Below are 16,511 nucleotides of genomic sequence, written 5' to 3'. Positions count from 1 at the left end.
AGACAGGTCAAGGAGTGATACCAAGAGAACTGAAAAGAACTGTGCCAAGCACATCCCTGCTGTGTGGCTGCAGGTGGGTATTTCTTCTGCACTGCTTTAGGATCCATGAAGTCTTTCCAGCTCACCACCAGCAAAGACAAATTTAATTTTGATCCAAGCATCAAGTCTGGATAAGGCCAAACACATCAGAATACTCCTTCTTGCTTCTAATGAGAACAAAGCCAGCCTGAGGCATGCTTCAAAGGCATAGATTAACAATATATTTCACCACTGATCTGCCTCTCTAAACCAGCAGCAGGAAGAGCTGGTCAATCACTTGGGCAACGACAGAAGCTGCAAAGCTGGTGCTAGAAACAGCTTGTCTGGCTGCTCAGCATGGCAGCTGGGGGGTGTTTAGGAAGTGTGATGCATTCTGCAGGGTGCCCATCACCATGCTGGCGCTGGGGTTTAACCAGACCAGGCGGGAAGGGGCCTGTCCCTCCCTCTGTCCCCCCACATACCTCTGCACGGCGAGGGTCCGCACGACGGACGAGAGCAGCTGCCCATCCTTGGAGGACACCTGCATGACATACTGGGGACAGCTGGTGGCCAGGCCCCCGCTGCTGCTGCTGCTGGGCAGGCTCTTGCCATCGGGGGCCGTGGGGCGCGGGCACTCCGGAGGGACTCCAGGCAGGTGGCTGCAGCGGTTCGTCCTCATGGCTCTGGGCAGGGGGTCCCCATCTAGGCAGGAACCAGGACAGGGAGGTGCTGTGGGGCACATCTCTCCCTGTCTGACCAACACCTGGCGTGAGAAGGAGCATCCCTCACTCCCCAGCCCAATATTCCCAAGCCCACTCGGCAGGGAGAGGGGGTTGACGGCGTTGGGTGTCACAAAAATAAACACCGACCAGTCTGCACACCCCACAAGCAGCAAGCCAGCAACTCTGCTCTCTTCTCTCTGCAGACTCCTGAAGTCACGAGTGACAAATAGAGAGGCTGAACCCTTTGTCACTCCCCCCCCCAAAATGTTTCAAATGAATATACAGTCTTCACCCTTGTGCACTTTCAAATTTAAAGGCTGCCTGCCACTTGTCCGCCAACAGGGAAAGTGATGTACTGGAGGAGAAAGTGGCTGATCAGCTTCAAATCCCCTTTGAAAAAACTTCACTGCTGCTTAGTGTCTTCTATCACCAACCCACAGCAGAGCACAGACCTGGCAATTAATCCTGTACAGGGCTTTAGTCACACAAACCTGCTTAATCACAGCCTGGGCGCAGCAGTAATTTATGCCACAAGGTGAGGCAGAAATCACAGCCTGCCAGAGCCTCTCTCCTCCGCTTTGCTCTTTCTCACATGGCTGTGAGTGTGTTCTGCATGGTGCTTTCGACCACAGCAATGGGGAAGGAAGGGCTGTGCTGGGAGCAAGGGGTCTGGGCGTGTAAATTCCCTGATGCCTTGGTGGGATGGATGCTCCTGGTCGTGGAGGGCTCCAGCAGGCTGTGTCCCTGCCGCCTTCCCCTTGGGGCCAGGCAGCAAAATCACACACACAGGGTGGGTGAATCCCGCTGCAAAAGCAGGGAAAATTTCCCTAGCACGCCTCAGGACACTTGGCTGCAGTCCCTTGTAAACCTTGCAGGTTGCAGTGGTGATATTCCCCTGTCAAAATCAGGAGCTTCCCCCTCAAAACCAAAATACTCTGCATCACCCACAGCTGGAGGGTGCCAGCACTGCAGCTGAGAAGAATCTTTAAAAACCAAACAGGAATAAAACCCTGTAAACAGGGGTGTTTCTCCAGGGGTACAAGCACAAACCTTGCGACTTTTGCTGGGTTTGAGCAATAGCAGCACAAACCTTTGGAAGCCCCCTGAAGGGATGTCCTTGGCAGTAAGATTTCGCAGAGCGCTGCCGTGGATGCTGGACCACTTGCACCACACAAGTTTTCCACACAGGGACTCGTGTTCTTAGAAAGGCATCTAAAATAGGAAAATGCTTTGGCAAAGCGTTTGCTTTGCAGGATTACTTCAGCTATTTCCAGACCACACACACCCCAGGGAGCGAGCTGGAGGCTGATGAGACAGCTTACAGGGGAGAGAGTGCTCAGGGAATGGGGAAGGGAATCGGACTCTGGGCCTCATTTACAATGAAAATGAAGCAAATGGCTGATTGTCAAAACCATTAACATATAAAAGATGCAGACATTTCAAGAGAATAACAGCCACAGACTCTCCAAGGAGACCGTGGCGTTCAGCAATGTTTTAGTTTTAAAATCCGTGCTGAGACTGTTTAACAAGAAGGTTCAGCTGCTGAGTAGCTGCTTCATTAAACTTAAAAAAGCCTAAGAAGTATCATGCTTACAGACCCAAGCTACAGATTTATATATTTCTTTCCTGATTGCTTCACTGACCCCATTAAGAACAACAGTGGGTTTATCATTTCATGTAAAATGTCCATCCAGGCCTTTACAAACACATCCACCACTCACTTGATGAGCTTGGAGCATTTGCTGGAGCATCAGAAGATGCAACTAAATGCAAAAAAAGCCCACGGGAAATAATCTGACTATATCTCAGCAATGTTAATTCAAATTTCTGCCTACACCACTGCATTGATACCTCACTTTGGCAGAGCAGACACAGGTAATCCCTTTCTACTTGTTTAAAAGGAAGTTGAAAGTTTACAACATATTTTTCTGAATTCAGAAGAACCCTTTCCACACAAAATCAGTGCACGTGCCTGAAAAGCGATACAATTATAGAATTAAGTGATATGTGCTTTAATTCTGAACCCCATGGTAAAGAATGGAGATTAGTTGTCCTGAGAAGCACAGAGATCCAAAGCAAAACCTAAATTAAAGCTGGCATTAAGGAATAGCAAATCCTAAGAGCCACAAACTCCCAAAGTCAATATTTACCCATATGTATGTCATGTCAAAAAGTTTTTCACCTGAAACAAGTGGAAATCAGTCAAAAAATGCCTCAATAAAAGAGAAAATAATGATCAAAACCAGGAAGACGTGCTTAGATAATATTTATGAAGACAAGCAATATTAAATTGGGGAAGACAGAATATCAATATTTATTCCAGACACCAGAAAATTCTGAGAAAAGTGGCAAAATTTGGCATGATGAATGTGTGGTAGCATTTAGCTCTTTGTTTTTTTCTTTTCTGTGTTGTCACTAGTCTAGTTTTTCATTTACTCTGATTTTATATATATATATATAGGCATCCGAGTAAAAGTAAAGGTGTTGCAGATATTTTCTTCATGGAGTAGTTGTAAAAACAATGACAAACCAACCAGTAAACTCCAGCAAATTATCCAAGGGCATTGAAGCCAGGCAGAAGATTCAAGTTCAGAAGACACCCTTTGCCCCATAATAATTCATAGGATGCTATATTCCTATTTAAGAGATTTATATGTACCAAAAAAAAACCCCACAAGGCTCAACAAGAGCCAGTGAGCAAGACACTGCCCCTCCAGTTGAGTTGCACTCAAATAAGATGTTAAGAACCAGCATCAATGCCCTGAAATGGAATTTAAAGATGAAGCCATCTGCAGAGCTGGAATACAGCTGGAATCCCTGCTCCTCTCTTCCTGGCTGTGCATGAGTTCACCCAGTTCTTAGACCTAGAAAGCATCATCAGGGTGACAAGTTAAATTATCATAGCATTGCCTTTTTAAAGCAGTGCTGTTCTCCTGCTGAAGCTGTGAGTGGCTGAGATTTGCACAAGACAAAATGATCTTTACACTTCGAGCAGGGGTCTGCAAATGTTGAACGTGGAGCAACTTGCAGAGTTGCTCCCTTTTCCTTTTTTTTTCCAGCATCTCTGCTAAGAATAGCACTTATTCCACCTCTCTCAGTCATGGTTTCAAACTTGGAAACCCATTCACCTTTCTGATTCCACGTTCCCACGAGTTCACCCCATTAGTTTCAAGAAATGGGATACGAGCTTGCACCAATCAGCTTAAAAAGGTGTATGGAAAACCACTAGCACCCCATCTGGAGACATTTTCCCAAGAAATAGTGCATTATTTTAAAAAGACAGCCAAAAAAACTAATGCTGGTGTTAATAATAACAGCAACAAACCAAACCAAACCAAAAAAAAAAAACCCACACCAACAGAAAAATCCCGAACACGTACACAGAAAAATAATAATAAAAAATAAACAAGAAAAAAATCCCAAAGAAACAAAAACAACAACAGAAAAAACCTAAATAACCAAAACACCCCCCTCTAGTTTTCAGAAGCTTTCACAGATACTGATTCCTATTTATGTAATTTCACATAATTTTGCACATTTTACTCCAGAATTTTGGACCTCAGCGACATGTGGACAGTTTTTTCACTTGGGATTTCAGCAGATCTGGAGAATTCTCTATCTTCCTGCAAGGTGGAAGAATGGTGCAAGTTATGGAGGGGCATCTCCCACCTTCTTTTCTACTATCAATTCTGGCTGGCTACTCAGAATGCAAATTGCTGCATTCTCAGTAATAAATTCTGAGTAATAAATTCAGGTTTTCAGAAGCTGTCAGCAGTGCAGTTAAGAGGCTGTGTGAAAAAAGGTGTTCTCCACTGGCTCAAGTGTCACAAGATCATGCATTGCCTTTGTTTCTAGAAATGGGGAACAGGAACTCACCTCTCCCTCACCGAGGTTTAGACAATAATTTTATGCCACCCTTTAGGATGCTCCAGAGAGCAAAGCAGACATTGCACTCACTGGGTCACACACAGTTTCACCCTTCCCACCAAAAAATGCAGGAGAAGAACCAAAATTCTCAACTCCAGAGCACTCTGAAACCTCCTAGATTTTTACTTACTAAGAAACAAAGCAGGGTACTCTGAAGGTGGAATAGACAGAACACTTTATGAAAAGTAAGAACACCTGGAGCACCTGAAAATACTGTTTTAGTGGACAAACATCAAGTTTAATGTGCATCCTTTCTCATATCTGGAATAGTTTGAAATGTTTCTTGACTCTCCCCTCCACAATCCACCACAAAGAGCTTCAGGGGATGCCCTCCTGGTTCCAAATACACAAATACTGAGTAAAAAGTTGGTGGAGTAACTGGCAGTTCCAGCTGAAACCATGGATGCTGCAGCTCCACAAGACCCCCCCACAGTAAAAAAAAAAAAAATAATTTATATAAAAATTAATTTCTTTAAAAATTAGTTTTCTCTAAAAATTGCTTTCTCTAAATGGAGAAGACAAATCCCTACACTTGATAATGCCATGTGACCCAGCACAAGGAGACAAAAAAAATACTGCCTGACCTGCTCATTTTGGAGCTCTAAAGCCATCAGAGAGAGAGGCAGCTCCAGGACACGGCAGTTCTGGTGAAGCAGGAGAAGAAAGCTGGAGAAAACTGTTTTTGGTCAATAGCATCCAACTTGCTATATTGCACCACCACCTTGTAAGGAGCTGTGAGAGACCGCTGAAAGGTGCAAGAGGAAGATGTGGTAATTGTTCACGAGCTGAGGAGGACAGATTTCACATTAAAGTGTTTCGACATGCAGAAAGTAGCACAGTATCAAACCCAGATGACATTGGGCAATTTTACTCTGTTCCAGCCCACATTTTACTAATTTTTCAGGCTGTAAATAGCATTTCCCATTCATCTGGCCTGACTGCAGAGAGCTCCAGGGGCTTTTAAAAACTGCCACGCAGTAGGCTGCATTCAAAGTGCAATTTTATAAACAAGTACATCAAAAAAACCTGAGTGCTGGTCTGAGGCAGCACCACGAAGCAGTCCAGCACAAATAGTCCTTAAGAGTCTGACCATGCATTTAAAACTTCACTGCCATCACAAATCATTGTTATTTTGTTATGTACTGAACCTTGAGCCACTTTCCATGAGATCAATAGACTGCCTTTTTGGCACTGTGAACTCTAATAAATTGCTTTATATGCCTGCACAGCCACTAACTTGAGTAATTTGCTTAGATCTGTATCCTTTTGTTGGTTGTTGAAATGAAAGTTTTCAGGTGATAATAAATGCCGTAAGTACTTGTGGTGGTGGCATTTTATCCTTGCATTAATAAGAAAAAAACCCAGAAGATACAAATTCAGTTTTCAACTGGACTGGAAATAGGATTTCTTTTTTGTTTTTACCAAGGTATAAGGAAATATGTATATTTTCTTCCCTTGTATTAGTTTTTGTTCTAGCAGAAATGTCTTTCTTCACAGGCTACAAAGGCACCTACTCTAACATGTTCCTAAATTCCCTTTTTTTCGTTGCCAAATCAGCTTCAGATGCCCACTCCCCTATTTCCCCATTCCTGCCCACAAACTTCCTGCTTATTCTGGCCCCAGAACATGGCTTAAACCACAATTGATTTCACACTTAGGCACCAAAACACAGTGAGAGAATTAGGATCTGCTTATGTACTCAAAGCTGGCATGTTAAAAGGTCCAGAAGTTTGGGGTTTTTGCAGTATAAAGTTCTGGATTCTCTTTTCTCTTCTAAATTAGGTGACTTTATACAAATGAGTCAAGCACTTCTTGGCCTGAAATGTGCAAGATGAGAATTTAATTTGCTCTCAGCAGCTGTCAAAGGACAAAGAGCTCCATGTCAGCCCTTAAAGCCAGGGATCATCTCTAAAAAATCACTAAGTCCTGGAGAGTGACAGTGGTTTGTTTTTTTTTTTGCACTGTGTGTTTCACTGACGAGGCACCTCCTTCATGATGGGAACTGCAAAACTTTCAGCAGCCCCATTCTCTGCAAGTACCTGGGATTTCATCAGAAAACCTCTGCCTTTGGCAATTTCCAGCAGCAGCAATTTTAACGGCACCAGCCAGCACCTCTGCTCCTTTGAGGTGCTTCATTCCTGCTGCTTGTTTTGTCAGGAAAAAATTAAAAAAAAGCAAAATCTGGGAGTGCAGGGTGCTCATTCCACCCTCTGAGAGTGCTCCAAAGGAATGGAACAGGAGTTACACCTAACCACACCCTGGTGTTTTCAAATATTCTGTCAGCGGATGGGGAGAATCGAGACAGTGTGAGGACCAATGCTGCTGTGAAATATAAAGTCTTAAAGCCTTTATTAAATACCTGTAGGTCCTAGGAGGGAAAATTCAGTCAGATCTGATCCCAGTGAGCTGCATTTGATGGAGTTGTTGACCTGCCCCACATTTAGGCTGGGCTCAGAGCTACCGTCCCACAGCTGTAGGATGGAGCTCAGGGGAAAACACTCCAAGTTAAACATTTATGTGCTCACAAGGCCACGTTTTCACATTCAAAAATAGCCCTCCCCATTCCCTCTGCAAGGCTGACAGGAGGGCTGGCAGCATCACAAAGATCATTGCCCTGCCCACGAAATAAATCCCTAATTTGGCTTTTTTATTTATTTTTCTTTTTTTTCTCACACAGGTAAATATCAGCTGAATCCAAACTGATCCCTCCTGGCCAGGTAAGGCCAAGCTGAAAATTACTTACTTAAACTGCAAATGGTGTAAATAGTTAATAAGGCTTTGCTTCGAGCCTGAGGTTTGCTCATGAGCTCTTTTTCATGTAAATCTTGTGTAAATTAACTCTTTGACAAATGGGATCTGCTCTTAAATTGTGGTTTTACCAGGCTCAGGGTGGCCAAATCCACCCAGATTTTGAGGCTGTGAGCAAGCCACGCGTCTGCAAGAGTTTGAGTAGCAGAGAGCACAGAGAGTGCTGGCAGGTGATGGAGGCAAGAGCCTGAAAACTGCAGGGCAAAAAGAGACAGCAAAAAATATTTAACTACTAATGGGGGATGCTTGGAGAAACGTGGTCAGGGTATTTCTACAGACAGCTTAACAAAAATGCTAATTCTTCTGCTCATCATTGCTAAGTTAATTATTTGCCCGTTTTCAGTACATTTGATTCTTCCAGCTCCTGCAGTCGATACCGCACACAAATATGATCCTGTTACAATTATTGCATTTATACTCCTCACTATTGATGGGAAAACAGCTCAATGTATGAAACTTAGAAAAGATACTAAGCCCACTTTCAAATTAAACTAAGTAGAAAACTGAAAACATTTCTCTTTTTAATAGCTTTATATTTTAATTCCAGAGTTTGGCAATATTGGCTGCATCAGTTCTTGCATCTGAGAAAAGCTTCATTAGAAGCTCAATGAGCACAAGCTGTCTTTAAGACTCCAGTTTTGAAACAAAGACTACTCTCATACCCTACACACCTCTGTTTTGATGCATTGTAATTTAACCTGAAATTGTTCTGGTACCTCCATATTAATTTTTTTTTTTTCCTTCCTTAGTCTTCGTCTGCATAAAAATTTAATATTAGCATTTAGCTCCTGCACAGAGGACTTCTCTCCTTTCCATGTGATTCACCCCAAATATCTCACTGTCTGCAAGGTGCTTTAGTGCATTACTAAAAATGTTGTCTGGTGCTCTGCATTGAAGCCTACGTGCACCAAGCACAATCAGAAGCCCTTTTCCCTTCTTCCCTGGGTATTGTGTTTATCAGTTCCACAGCAAGGCTGAAAACCCCATGGGGTGGATTCAATTCTCATGTTTTATTCAGCAGTGAATCACCTGGATGACGGCCTGCAAGCACATGGAACTTGGCTTCTGTGTGTGATGCTTTGCAAAGCATGCCCCAAACTAATATATTTACATGGGGAATATGTGCTTTCACTTGTTCTAAGCAGGTGGGATCACCCCAGGTGTTTCTGGAGGTGCTATCTAACAAGACACTTCCCTGAAGAGAATTTACTTTGCATCACTTTGTCTTGTTGTGTTTCACTAGGCAGCAGCTGAGTGTTTGATGTTTGACGATGGGGGAATTAGTCTTCCAAATACCTCGTTTGAAAAAGAGGAGAACACTTCAAAAAGCAGAATTCCTCCAAATGCAGGTCTGCTCCTCTCCATTTTCCCTTTTTACCCTTTTTCAGTCAGAAGCAGCTAAAAATATTCTTGCTACATCTTCCTTCACATGGGAAGATAAACCCTTCCTGTTCCCATATCAGTCTATTTCTCCCAGCAGGAGCAAAATGTGGACTCCATGGGTTTCTGTGATATTTACATAAAGATTTCCCTCTGAACTGGAATTTGGGGGAGGGGAAGAGTTTTTCATCAAACTCCAAGACTTTCACTCCAGTCCAGAATGAGACAAATACACATGGGGATATTGTGAGTTAATTAAAATCAGTGATAATTCCCTAGACTAACTAGGTTTACATGGGTATGTGATGTGTTATATAAAACTAAATGCTGTGGGGACTGAGCAGCTCCATTTCTTTTCCAGTAATGAGCATACCAAGAATGCTTTTAGTCATTGTCACATGAAGTTGGCAATGGTCAAACAAATCAGATCTGACGTGCAGACCTGGAAAGGAAAAGTTATGGCTGCAAAATAAAGCACAAATAATTCAATTTCTCTTCAGTAATCCTCAAGCAAATTACTGAAATGCTGCACTAGTGAATCAAAACTACAAGATAGATTTAAATCAAAATGGCAGAGGTAAAATTTGACAACATTATTGTCCTTATCAAATCCAAGAGAAATACCAACAAGAAAAATAACAAAAAGATAGTTAATTCTAACAAAAGCTAGGAAAAATAAATTAATATGAAGGTACCAGAACGATTTCAGGTTAAATTACAATGCATCAAAACAGAGGTATGCAGGGTATGATAGTAGTCTTTGTTTCAAAACTGGAGTCTCAAAGACAGGTTGTGCTCACTGAGCTTCTAATGAAGCTTTTCTCAGATGTGAGAACTAGGTATCAGCTTTATTCCTATGAGAAATAAAGGCAGTGGAAGTCTGGAGTGGGTTTGAGCTGATCTCAGCTGGGATTTCACCCTGTGTGTTACTGTGACTTCTGCACTGAAATCAACCATGACATGCAGATTTTCTGGCATGCCCAAGACCAGCTTGGTATAGGAATATTAGAACTTTGCAGAACAGCAGTGAGACAGACTGATGGTAAAAAAATTATACTGTTATGTAATTGGACCTGCAGGACATTTCATAGATTCCTATAGCGTGATTTAGCAGGCTCTGCCGTTTGTTTTCACTGCCAGAGAATTAGTAATCCTTTTTTTAGAAGCTGAGTATGTATAATCCAGAAACTGGACACCACATCCATGAGCCACAATATTATTGCAGCTTGGTGGAGCTTTGTGTGTCAGAATCAGAGGATGGAAGGGACCTTAAAACCCACCCATTCCCACCCCAGCCCCGGCAGGGCCAGCTCCCAGTGTCCCAGGAGCTCCCAGCCCCAATGTCCAGCCTGGCCTTGGGCACTGCCAGGGATCCAGGGGCAGCCCCAGCTGCTCTGGGCACCCTGTGCCAGGGCCTGCCCACCCTGCCAGGGAATAATTTCCCCCTAATATCTGATCCAAATTTACTCTCTGTTAGTTTGAAGCCATTAACCCTTGTCCTGTCACTCCAGACCCTTATAAACAGTCTCTCTCCATCCTCCCTCTAGCCTCTCTTCTGCATCAAAAAGGTGACAATTAGGTCACCCTGAAACCTTCACCTGCCCCAGGCTGATACCTGGAGCTGCCCCAAACACCAGGACCAAGTCCCACTAAGTCTCAGGGCATGATGATTGTGATATTCCTTCAACCACACCTTTAAAGCAGATGATGATGATGATTATGATTATTATTATTATTATTACTACTACTACACTGCTATTAAAGATTCACTTATGCCTCATCAAAACTTTTGCACATCTTTGTACCACTTTGCACATCGTCAGACATCACCGATGGCACAGAAATCATCCAGAAGGCTGGAAATGCTAAAACTTGGCTGAGCCCTTTTGGCTCTGCTGCAGAAGAATCTGTGTGAAGTTAGTTGTTGCCAAAGGGCAAAGGAACCAAAGAGCTCCAGGTTTTGCCCTGGGGGCTGCAAAATTCTGGGTTTTCTGGGGATGCTGTGAACAGACAGAAGTAAAAAGAAAGATAAAATACTTACTTGCTCTCAGCAATGTGTTTTACCAGTCTACTTCATCCTCCAATTTTTATTTTTTTTAAGTAAACAAGCAATTAAAAGATTCTCCTCCAAGACTTGCCCTCCTGCCATTGCCAGCTGCTGAGGCAGGTAAAAAGGAAAACCCTGCTGGAAGTTTAGGATGTAGGTTTTCCACAAACTCTTGATTGATTCCCATCTTCCACAATGCAGGATTTTGTGGGTCTCTGTCCCCTCCACCACTCTAAACACCAGAGTTTGGGCTCAGGCAGCTGTAGGGCTGTGGAAATTTCTGGGATCTGTTCCCTCACCATCCTGACACAATGCAATGGCTGCAGCAGCAATTGGGGTGAGTTTAGGTAGAAACAATTACCAATGAAACCTAAAAATGGAAACCTTAGCAGTCCTGAAAACCAGCCCTAGCTATGTACTCCAGCTCCATCTCTTAATCAAGAGCAATTTATATTTACACAGCCCATGAAATGTAAAGTTTGACAGCTTCAAAGGCACATTTTCCACGAGGAGCACTTTCCTTGGCTCAGGACCGAGCTCTCAAAGCACGCTTCACACTGATCCAAAACCTGGTGAGCGAACACACAGCATCAAGTGCCTAGCTCCCAATGCTGTCTGCCTGTTTAGCACCTGATGAGCAGGGGAACTCTGCTCTGTGAGACAGAGAAAAGATGACACTCCTCCTCCCTGGGGGCCTCCACGCAGAGATGTCTCACACACAGTGGTAAATTGAGTATACAGATGATTCTGCTGGTTCTGGCAACCAGAAAGAAAGCAGTAAGACTATTTTTAGCGTGGCACTTCATTACCAGTTTAATGGCATCCCTAGGTTTAGCAGCCTGTCAGGTCAGAAAGAAATTACACCTTGTTAGAGAAGAGCACTGAAACAAATCTCCTCATTAAGTGCCGTGTCTCCTAGCTTTTGCCTATTGCTGGAAACATCATTTTTCACCCTGTAAACTGGATAAGTAAGATTCAATCATTTTTTGTTTTATGTTAGGCTATCTCCATCACTTTTACCTTCCTTGACATTGACTAGTGAGATTTTTAGTGGGTGTTTCTGGGTCTTTAATTAAGAAGAATTAAAATACTTCCACAAGTATTTTACGATAACAGTGATGCTGAAGTTGAAAAACTGACCCCTTTATGCACAAACATCTTAATAAACTGGTGAACCGTAGTGAATTTCTGCATTTAATTTCAAATGAATCGTCATTTTTATCCTGCTGCATTTGCCAAAGGTTAATTACATTTCCCATGCCATCTGGGCATTGTTCTCAGCTAGTCATACTAGTCCTTAAATTTGTTCATTTTTTCCATCAAATGAATCCCCAGTGTTTTTATAAGGAAGCTGACATCCTCCAACAGCTGTTCTTCCTTTCTAACTCCTGGTTTATCTCCTACCACAGCTGTGGAAGCAGAATGAATCCCTGATATCCCATCATTCTATAAAATATATCTTAATGCTCCTGGCATACTTGTCTGTGCAACATCCTCCAGGCATACAACGTATTTGTCGCCCTAATGAAGAACACTGAGTTTAAATAGTGACAAAAATTAGTTTAAACTAAGCCAAAGCCTTGTTCAAACCCCTCCTCAGTGCAGCTCATCTCCAAAGCTGAACAGTCCCATACAATAACTGCAATAATTAAACACATATTTGCTTCCAATATTTGTCAGATCTGTCCTTTCTGACAGTCAGTATCTGTTTCAAGCACATTACATCCCTGGCTGCTGATACAGACAGAGGATGAATTAATTATGGATAGGAATTTGTGACCAAGCCTTCCCAGAAACTCAGAATATCTGTCTCATTGCACAGAGCCATCAGCTCTCAGCTGCCAAGCAGGTCTGAAATAAGCAAAACAGAGACAGGAAATTCACTGTCTGAGCTCAAAATACTAAACAGCCTCAGCCCAGGCCAGAGCACACTTGTCTTTTGTCACAGGCAAAACAACAGAAGCCTAATGATCAACAAAAGCAGTTAATTGCAATAGGCCAGCACTGGAGGAGGTGAGGGAGTCCAGGTGGTAGAAAATTTCCACTTGGATTTTGGGGGTGGTTTTTTGTGTGTGCAAATGGGAGGTGGCAACTGGTTCATTGCCTTTTGAGTCTTCAGGGAGGAGAGAAAAAAAGGAAGAACTTGCACACCCCTGAGCAGGTTGTGCTCCTAGAGAAGTGTGAACAGGCAAAGGGCAAGGGGCTGGCAGCCACAACCCAAGTGGGCTGGAAGTGCCCTTGTGTCACCTGGCTTTAACACAGATTCATGGGGAAAACTGAGCCACAGCCGCTCTCAGTTTTTCATTTTTCCACTTGATATTTCATTACTTAATTTGATTTGGTTGGCAGAAGCTTTTTAAAATCAAACTCTGTCCGGAATCTGTTCGAGTGGGTTGAGAGCCAGTAGGCACAAGCAACCTGTACATGTATAAAATATTTGAAAGAGCTGAGGGAGCTGTCTCTAATTTCTAAACCTCAGCGGCAGCAGAGCCTGATTACAGCAGCAATGTCCAGTGAAGTACTTCCAGTTCTTCTCCTCCACTGCAGTTTTTTCAGCCTTTATAAACCCCTGGCAGTCAAACAGCACACAGCTGAATAGCAGGCAGTCAAACAGCAACTAGAAATTAACTCTGTGCTGTGTGCCATAGCTGAAAGCCCACTCCAGCCTCACAGCTGCCAATTACTCCCAGCCCAAGATGCAGGATTGTCACAGAACCCTGTAGTCACAAAAAGTGAGCCACCAACCCGTTCTGCACACTGAAATCAGCTTACAGGCAAGGAGCTGGCTTTAAAGGCTTTATTATGGATGAGTTCCTCTTGTGCTGTTGAAAATACTTTGATCTCCTGGGTATCAGAACATGTCTAAATTTAAAATAAGTTGCTGCAAGGGAAATGATCCTTTTATGCTGCAATTGAGCTTCACGGATTGGGAGGTCATGGGCACGAGTAGAAGGAGGGCAGGAATGGGGGGATTAGCTCCCACATTCATCTTGGCACAGGTGCATGCACTAAGTCAGAGAAACTACAACTTCAGCAGCTGTGAAAGACTGGATCTGCAATTTGCTAGGAGGAGAAAAGAGAGGTGGGACTCAGTTTCCAGCTTCTGATTGTCCTTGGGGGCGGGTCCTCGAAAACTAAGCTTATTCTTGTTGGAGTCTGGAATACAGAGTGTGTGCCTTTGTTTCTGATACTTAGTTATAAGATCCAGAAAAACACTGAATTTCATATAATATGAAATTCATGAGCATGTTTTCATGGTGATACATGAAAACAACTGTTAAAGTTAGATAGAAAAAGCTAAAAGTGTGTGTAGATTAGAGAGTTTTTTTAAATCACTGGGTAAAAAAGTAGTTTAGAGAACAGGAGACAAGATGGAGGATTTAGGGTGTTGTCTCTTGTCCTTCTTTCTTCTTCATGTTCTTCTCCTAAGGGTTTTTGGGTAGTAGTAAGTGATTGGATAGAAAATACCATAGTGCAGCACACAGGTGTTGGGTCATTGGGTCACTAAGAAAAATAATATATGTGTCTATTGTTAATTGGGTGAAAATAAGTATAAAGATAAAAGATCTGCGTATTTCGGGGCCATTTTGTGCATCAGACACGAAGTGAGCCACAAGGCCTTGTTTGTACCATCAGAAGAAAGAAATGTACCAGGTTGCAAAGATTAACCTTGTTTAGCCAGGAGAGACCTGTTAAGTTTTGTGATGACCTTTTAATAAACACAAGAAACAAGATTCTAACGAGCTGGGGAGTTTTCTTCTAATCCCAAGAACTGAGGTAAGAAGGGCTCCCCATGAGGGAGGACCCCAAAAGAATTCAGTCCAAAGGAGGCTGGGAAATCCAAGAATAAAAAAGAAAATACAGAAGAGATGCAGCAGAAACAGAGAAACAAAAAGGATTTTTTAGAGAAAAGTTACAATTCTGTGTGTTATCGGTACTCCCATCAACACTGAATTAATAACTCCTCCCTCTGCTGCACCTGCCCCCTCAGACATGACTGGGCACATTTCACCTCAGGAAGGAGCAGCCTGAGGATCTCTGTAACATAAAGTTCATAAGGCATCCACAGTAGGTATTTTATTGTGTTTCACAGAGACCTTAAAGACTAAATTGGGGGTTTAAACAGCCCAGCAGATGAAGGTGTAAACCTGTCCTCATGTGAGGATACCAAGGGCTTAAACAAGGCCTTTATATTCCAGCTACAGCCACAAAATGCTACACGGTTTTATTTCCAAGCATTTTAGAGATAAATGCATTTGATACTTCTCATAAACAGCCTAGAGCAGATAAGCAAAGAACCAACACTGACCTTGTGTCAGATTTACAATTTTTATTTTTTAAGCCCTCAGAAAACCAATTACCTAGACCATAAGCTAGTTTGGAGAAAACTAATCTCCCCAGTGCTCAGCCCAGTGAAGTGGTAAAGTACCCAGCTCACACAGAGGAACCACATGGATGAGAAAGGATTTCAGACTACTGTAGCTCTGACCCTGCCTCATGCTTCTCATGCTCTCTCTCTTTGAGGTAAAGCATTGATTACAATGAGAACTGGGACAGCAGACACTTGATGACAAAGAATTGAAAAAAAAAAAAAAAAAAAAAAGGAAAAGTCTACTGAGCTTCACCTGCAATCTAAGCATCTTGGATTATTTCTTCTTCCATTGTGTCACTGATGGTGGCTGGATGTTAAGCACCAGTGAATTAGGAACACCAGGCTATGGGTCAGCACCTCACACTGAGCACTCCAAAGCAGCAGCCACCATCCTCAGCATGCTGCTTTGACCCTCTCTGAATTACACACCAACCCGTAGGAGTCCCAGGTCTGCTGAAATGATGGAAAGCACTCAGAGCTGAACACCTGGAGCTCTGCAGGGCCATCAGCCTCCTGAGCTCATCCCCAGAAGTGAACAGAGTGATCCTGAGCTCTTCACTCGACAGGTTAAGAGGTGAAACATGAGGCTAATCTGGAACAGGAGCTCCAGAGGGCAGCAAAAGGAATGATGGGGATGGTCCCAGTGGAGGCTGGCAGCCACTGCATGGTGCCATGACCTGATCATTGGATAAAAGTTAAAATGTTGGATGAAATCCCATTGCAGGAGTGAAATATGACAAATTTCTTTCAGCACTAGCTTTTTATAAAAACACGAATTCCAAAAAGCTTCAGACTGCCTGGGTTGTGACAGCTTCACAACAGTGTTTATTCATTTGTGTTTACTGTCACATCCTAATAAATAGCAGAGTCAATAAAAGCTTTATGCCAGTTGCCTGTATCCTTCGGTTAACCTTCAAAATTTGCCTGTTCATCACAACTATCACCATCGAGACAGAGAGAAAAAGAGTTTTCTTTTCTTAGTGGTTTTCCTTTTCTTCCCCTGTGTGTTTTAATGCAGAGATGCATTTGCAAATTTCATGTGTTAATATTTTAATACTTGCTGCAACAACACTTGCTGCAAAGTTTAGGCAGCCTAATACAAAGGTGACAGAATAATAAAAACACCAAGCACTGGTCATCTCTCTCTAGCAGAGTTCTGCTCTAAAATTCCAGTGTCCACCTCCACTGCTGCCTTATACCAGGTGGAAAAGCATGGCTTCTACCTTTTAAAATTACT

At 42.9% G+C, this 16,511-nt stretch overlaps 1 protein-coding gene across 6 annotated transcripts in view; it reads right to left on the bottom strand.

Annotated features, from left to right (window-relative positions):
* MARCHF3 (membrane associated ring-CH-type finger 3) overlaps positions 1-16,511 on the bottom strand; it is a 64,678-nt gene that overhangs the window by 24,496 nt on the left and 23,671 nt on the right. For 3 of the 6 annotated variants that reach the window (XM_088054027.1, XM_088054022.1, XM_088054025.1), the window contains exon 3: positions 501-781. In XM_088054027.1, the coding sequence (XP_087910153.1) occupies positions 501-760 (260 nt within the window). In that variant the 5' untranslated portion in view covers positions 761-781. The remainder of the gene's footprint in view (positions 1-500; positions 782-16,511) is intronic. The other 3 variants (XM_088054023.1, XM_088054024.1, XM_088054026.1) reach the window with 3 other exon arrangements.

This window comes from Pseudopodoces humilis, chromosome 4 (assembly GCF_049639895.1).
Source record: "Pseudopodoces humilis isolate 2021_Gansu_Grassland_sample_001 chromosome 4, ASM4963989v1, whole genome shotgun sequence".
In the NCBI taxonomy this organism is placed as follows: Eukaryota; Metazoa; Chordata; class Aves; order Passeriformes; family Paridae; genus Pseudopodoces; species Pseudopodoces humilis.
The sequence above is the reverse complement of the archived record's forward strand: the minus strand, read 5'-3'. Positions and strand labels throughout refer to the sequence as shown.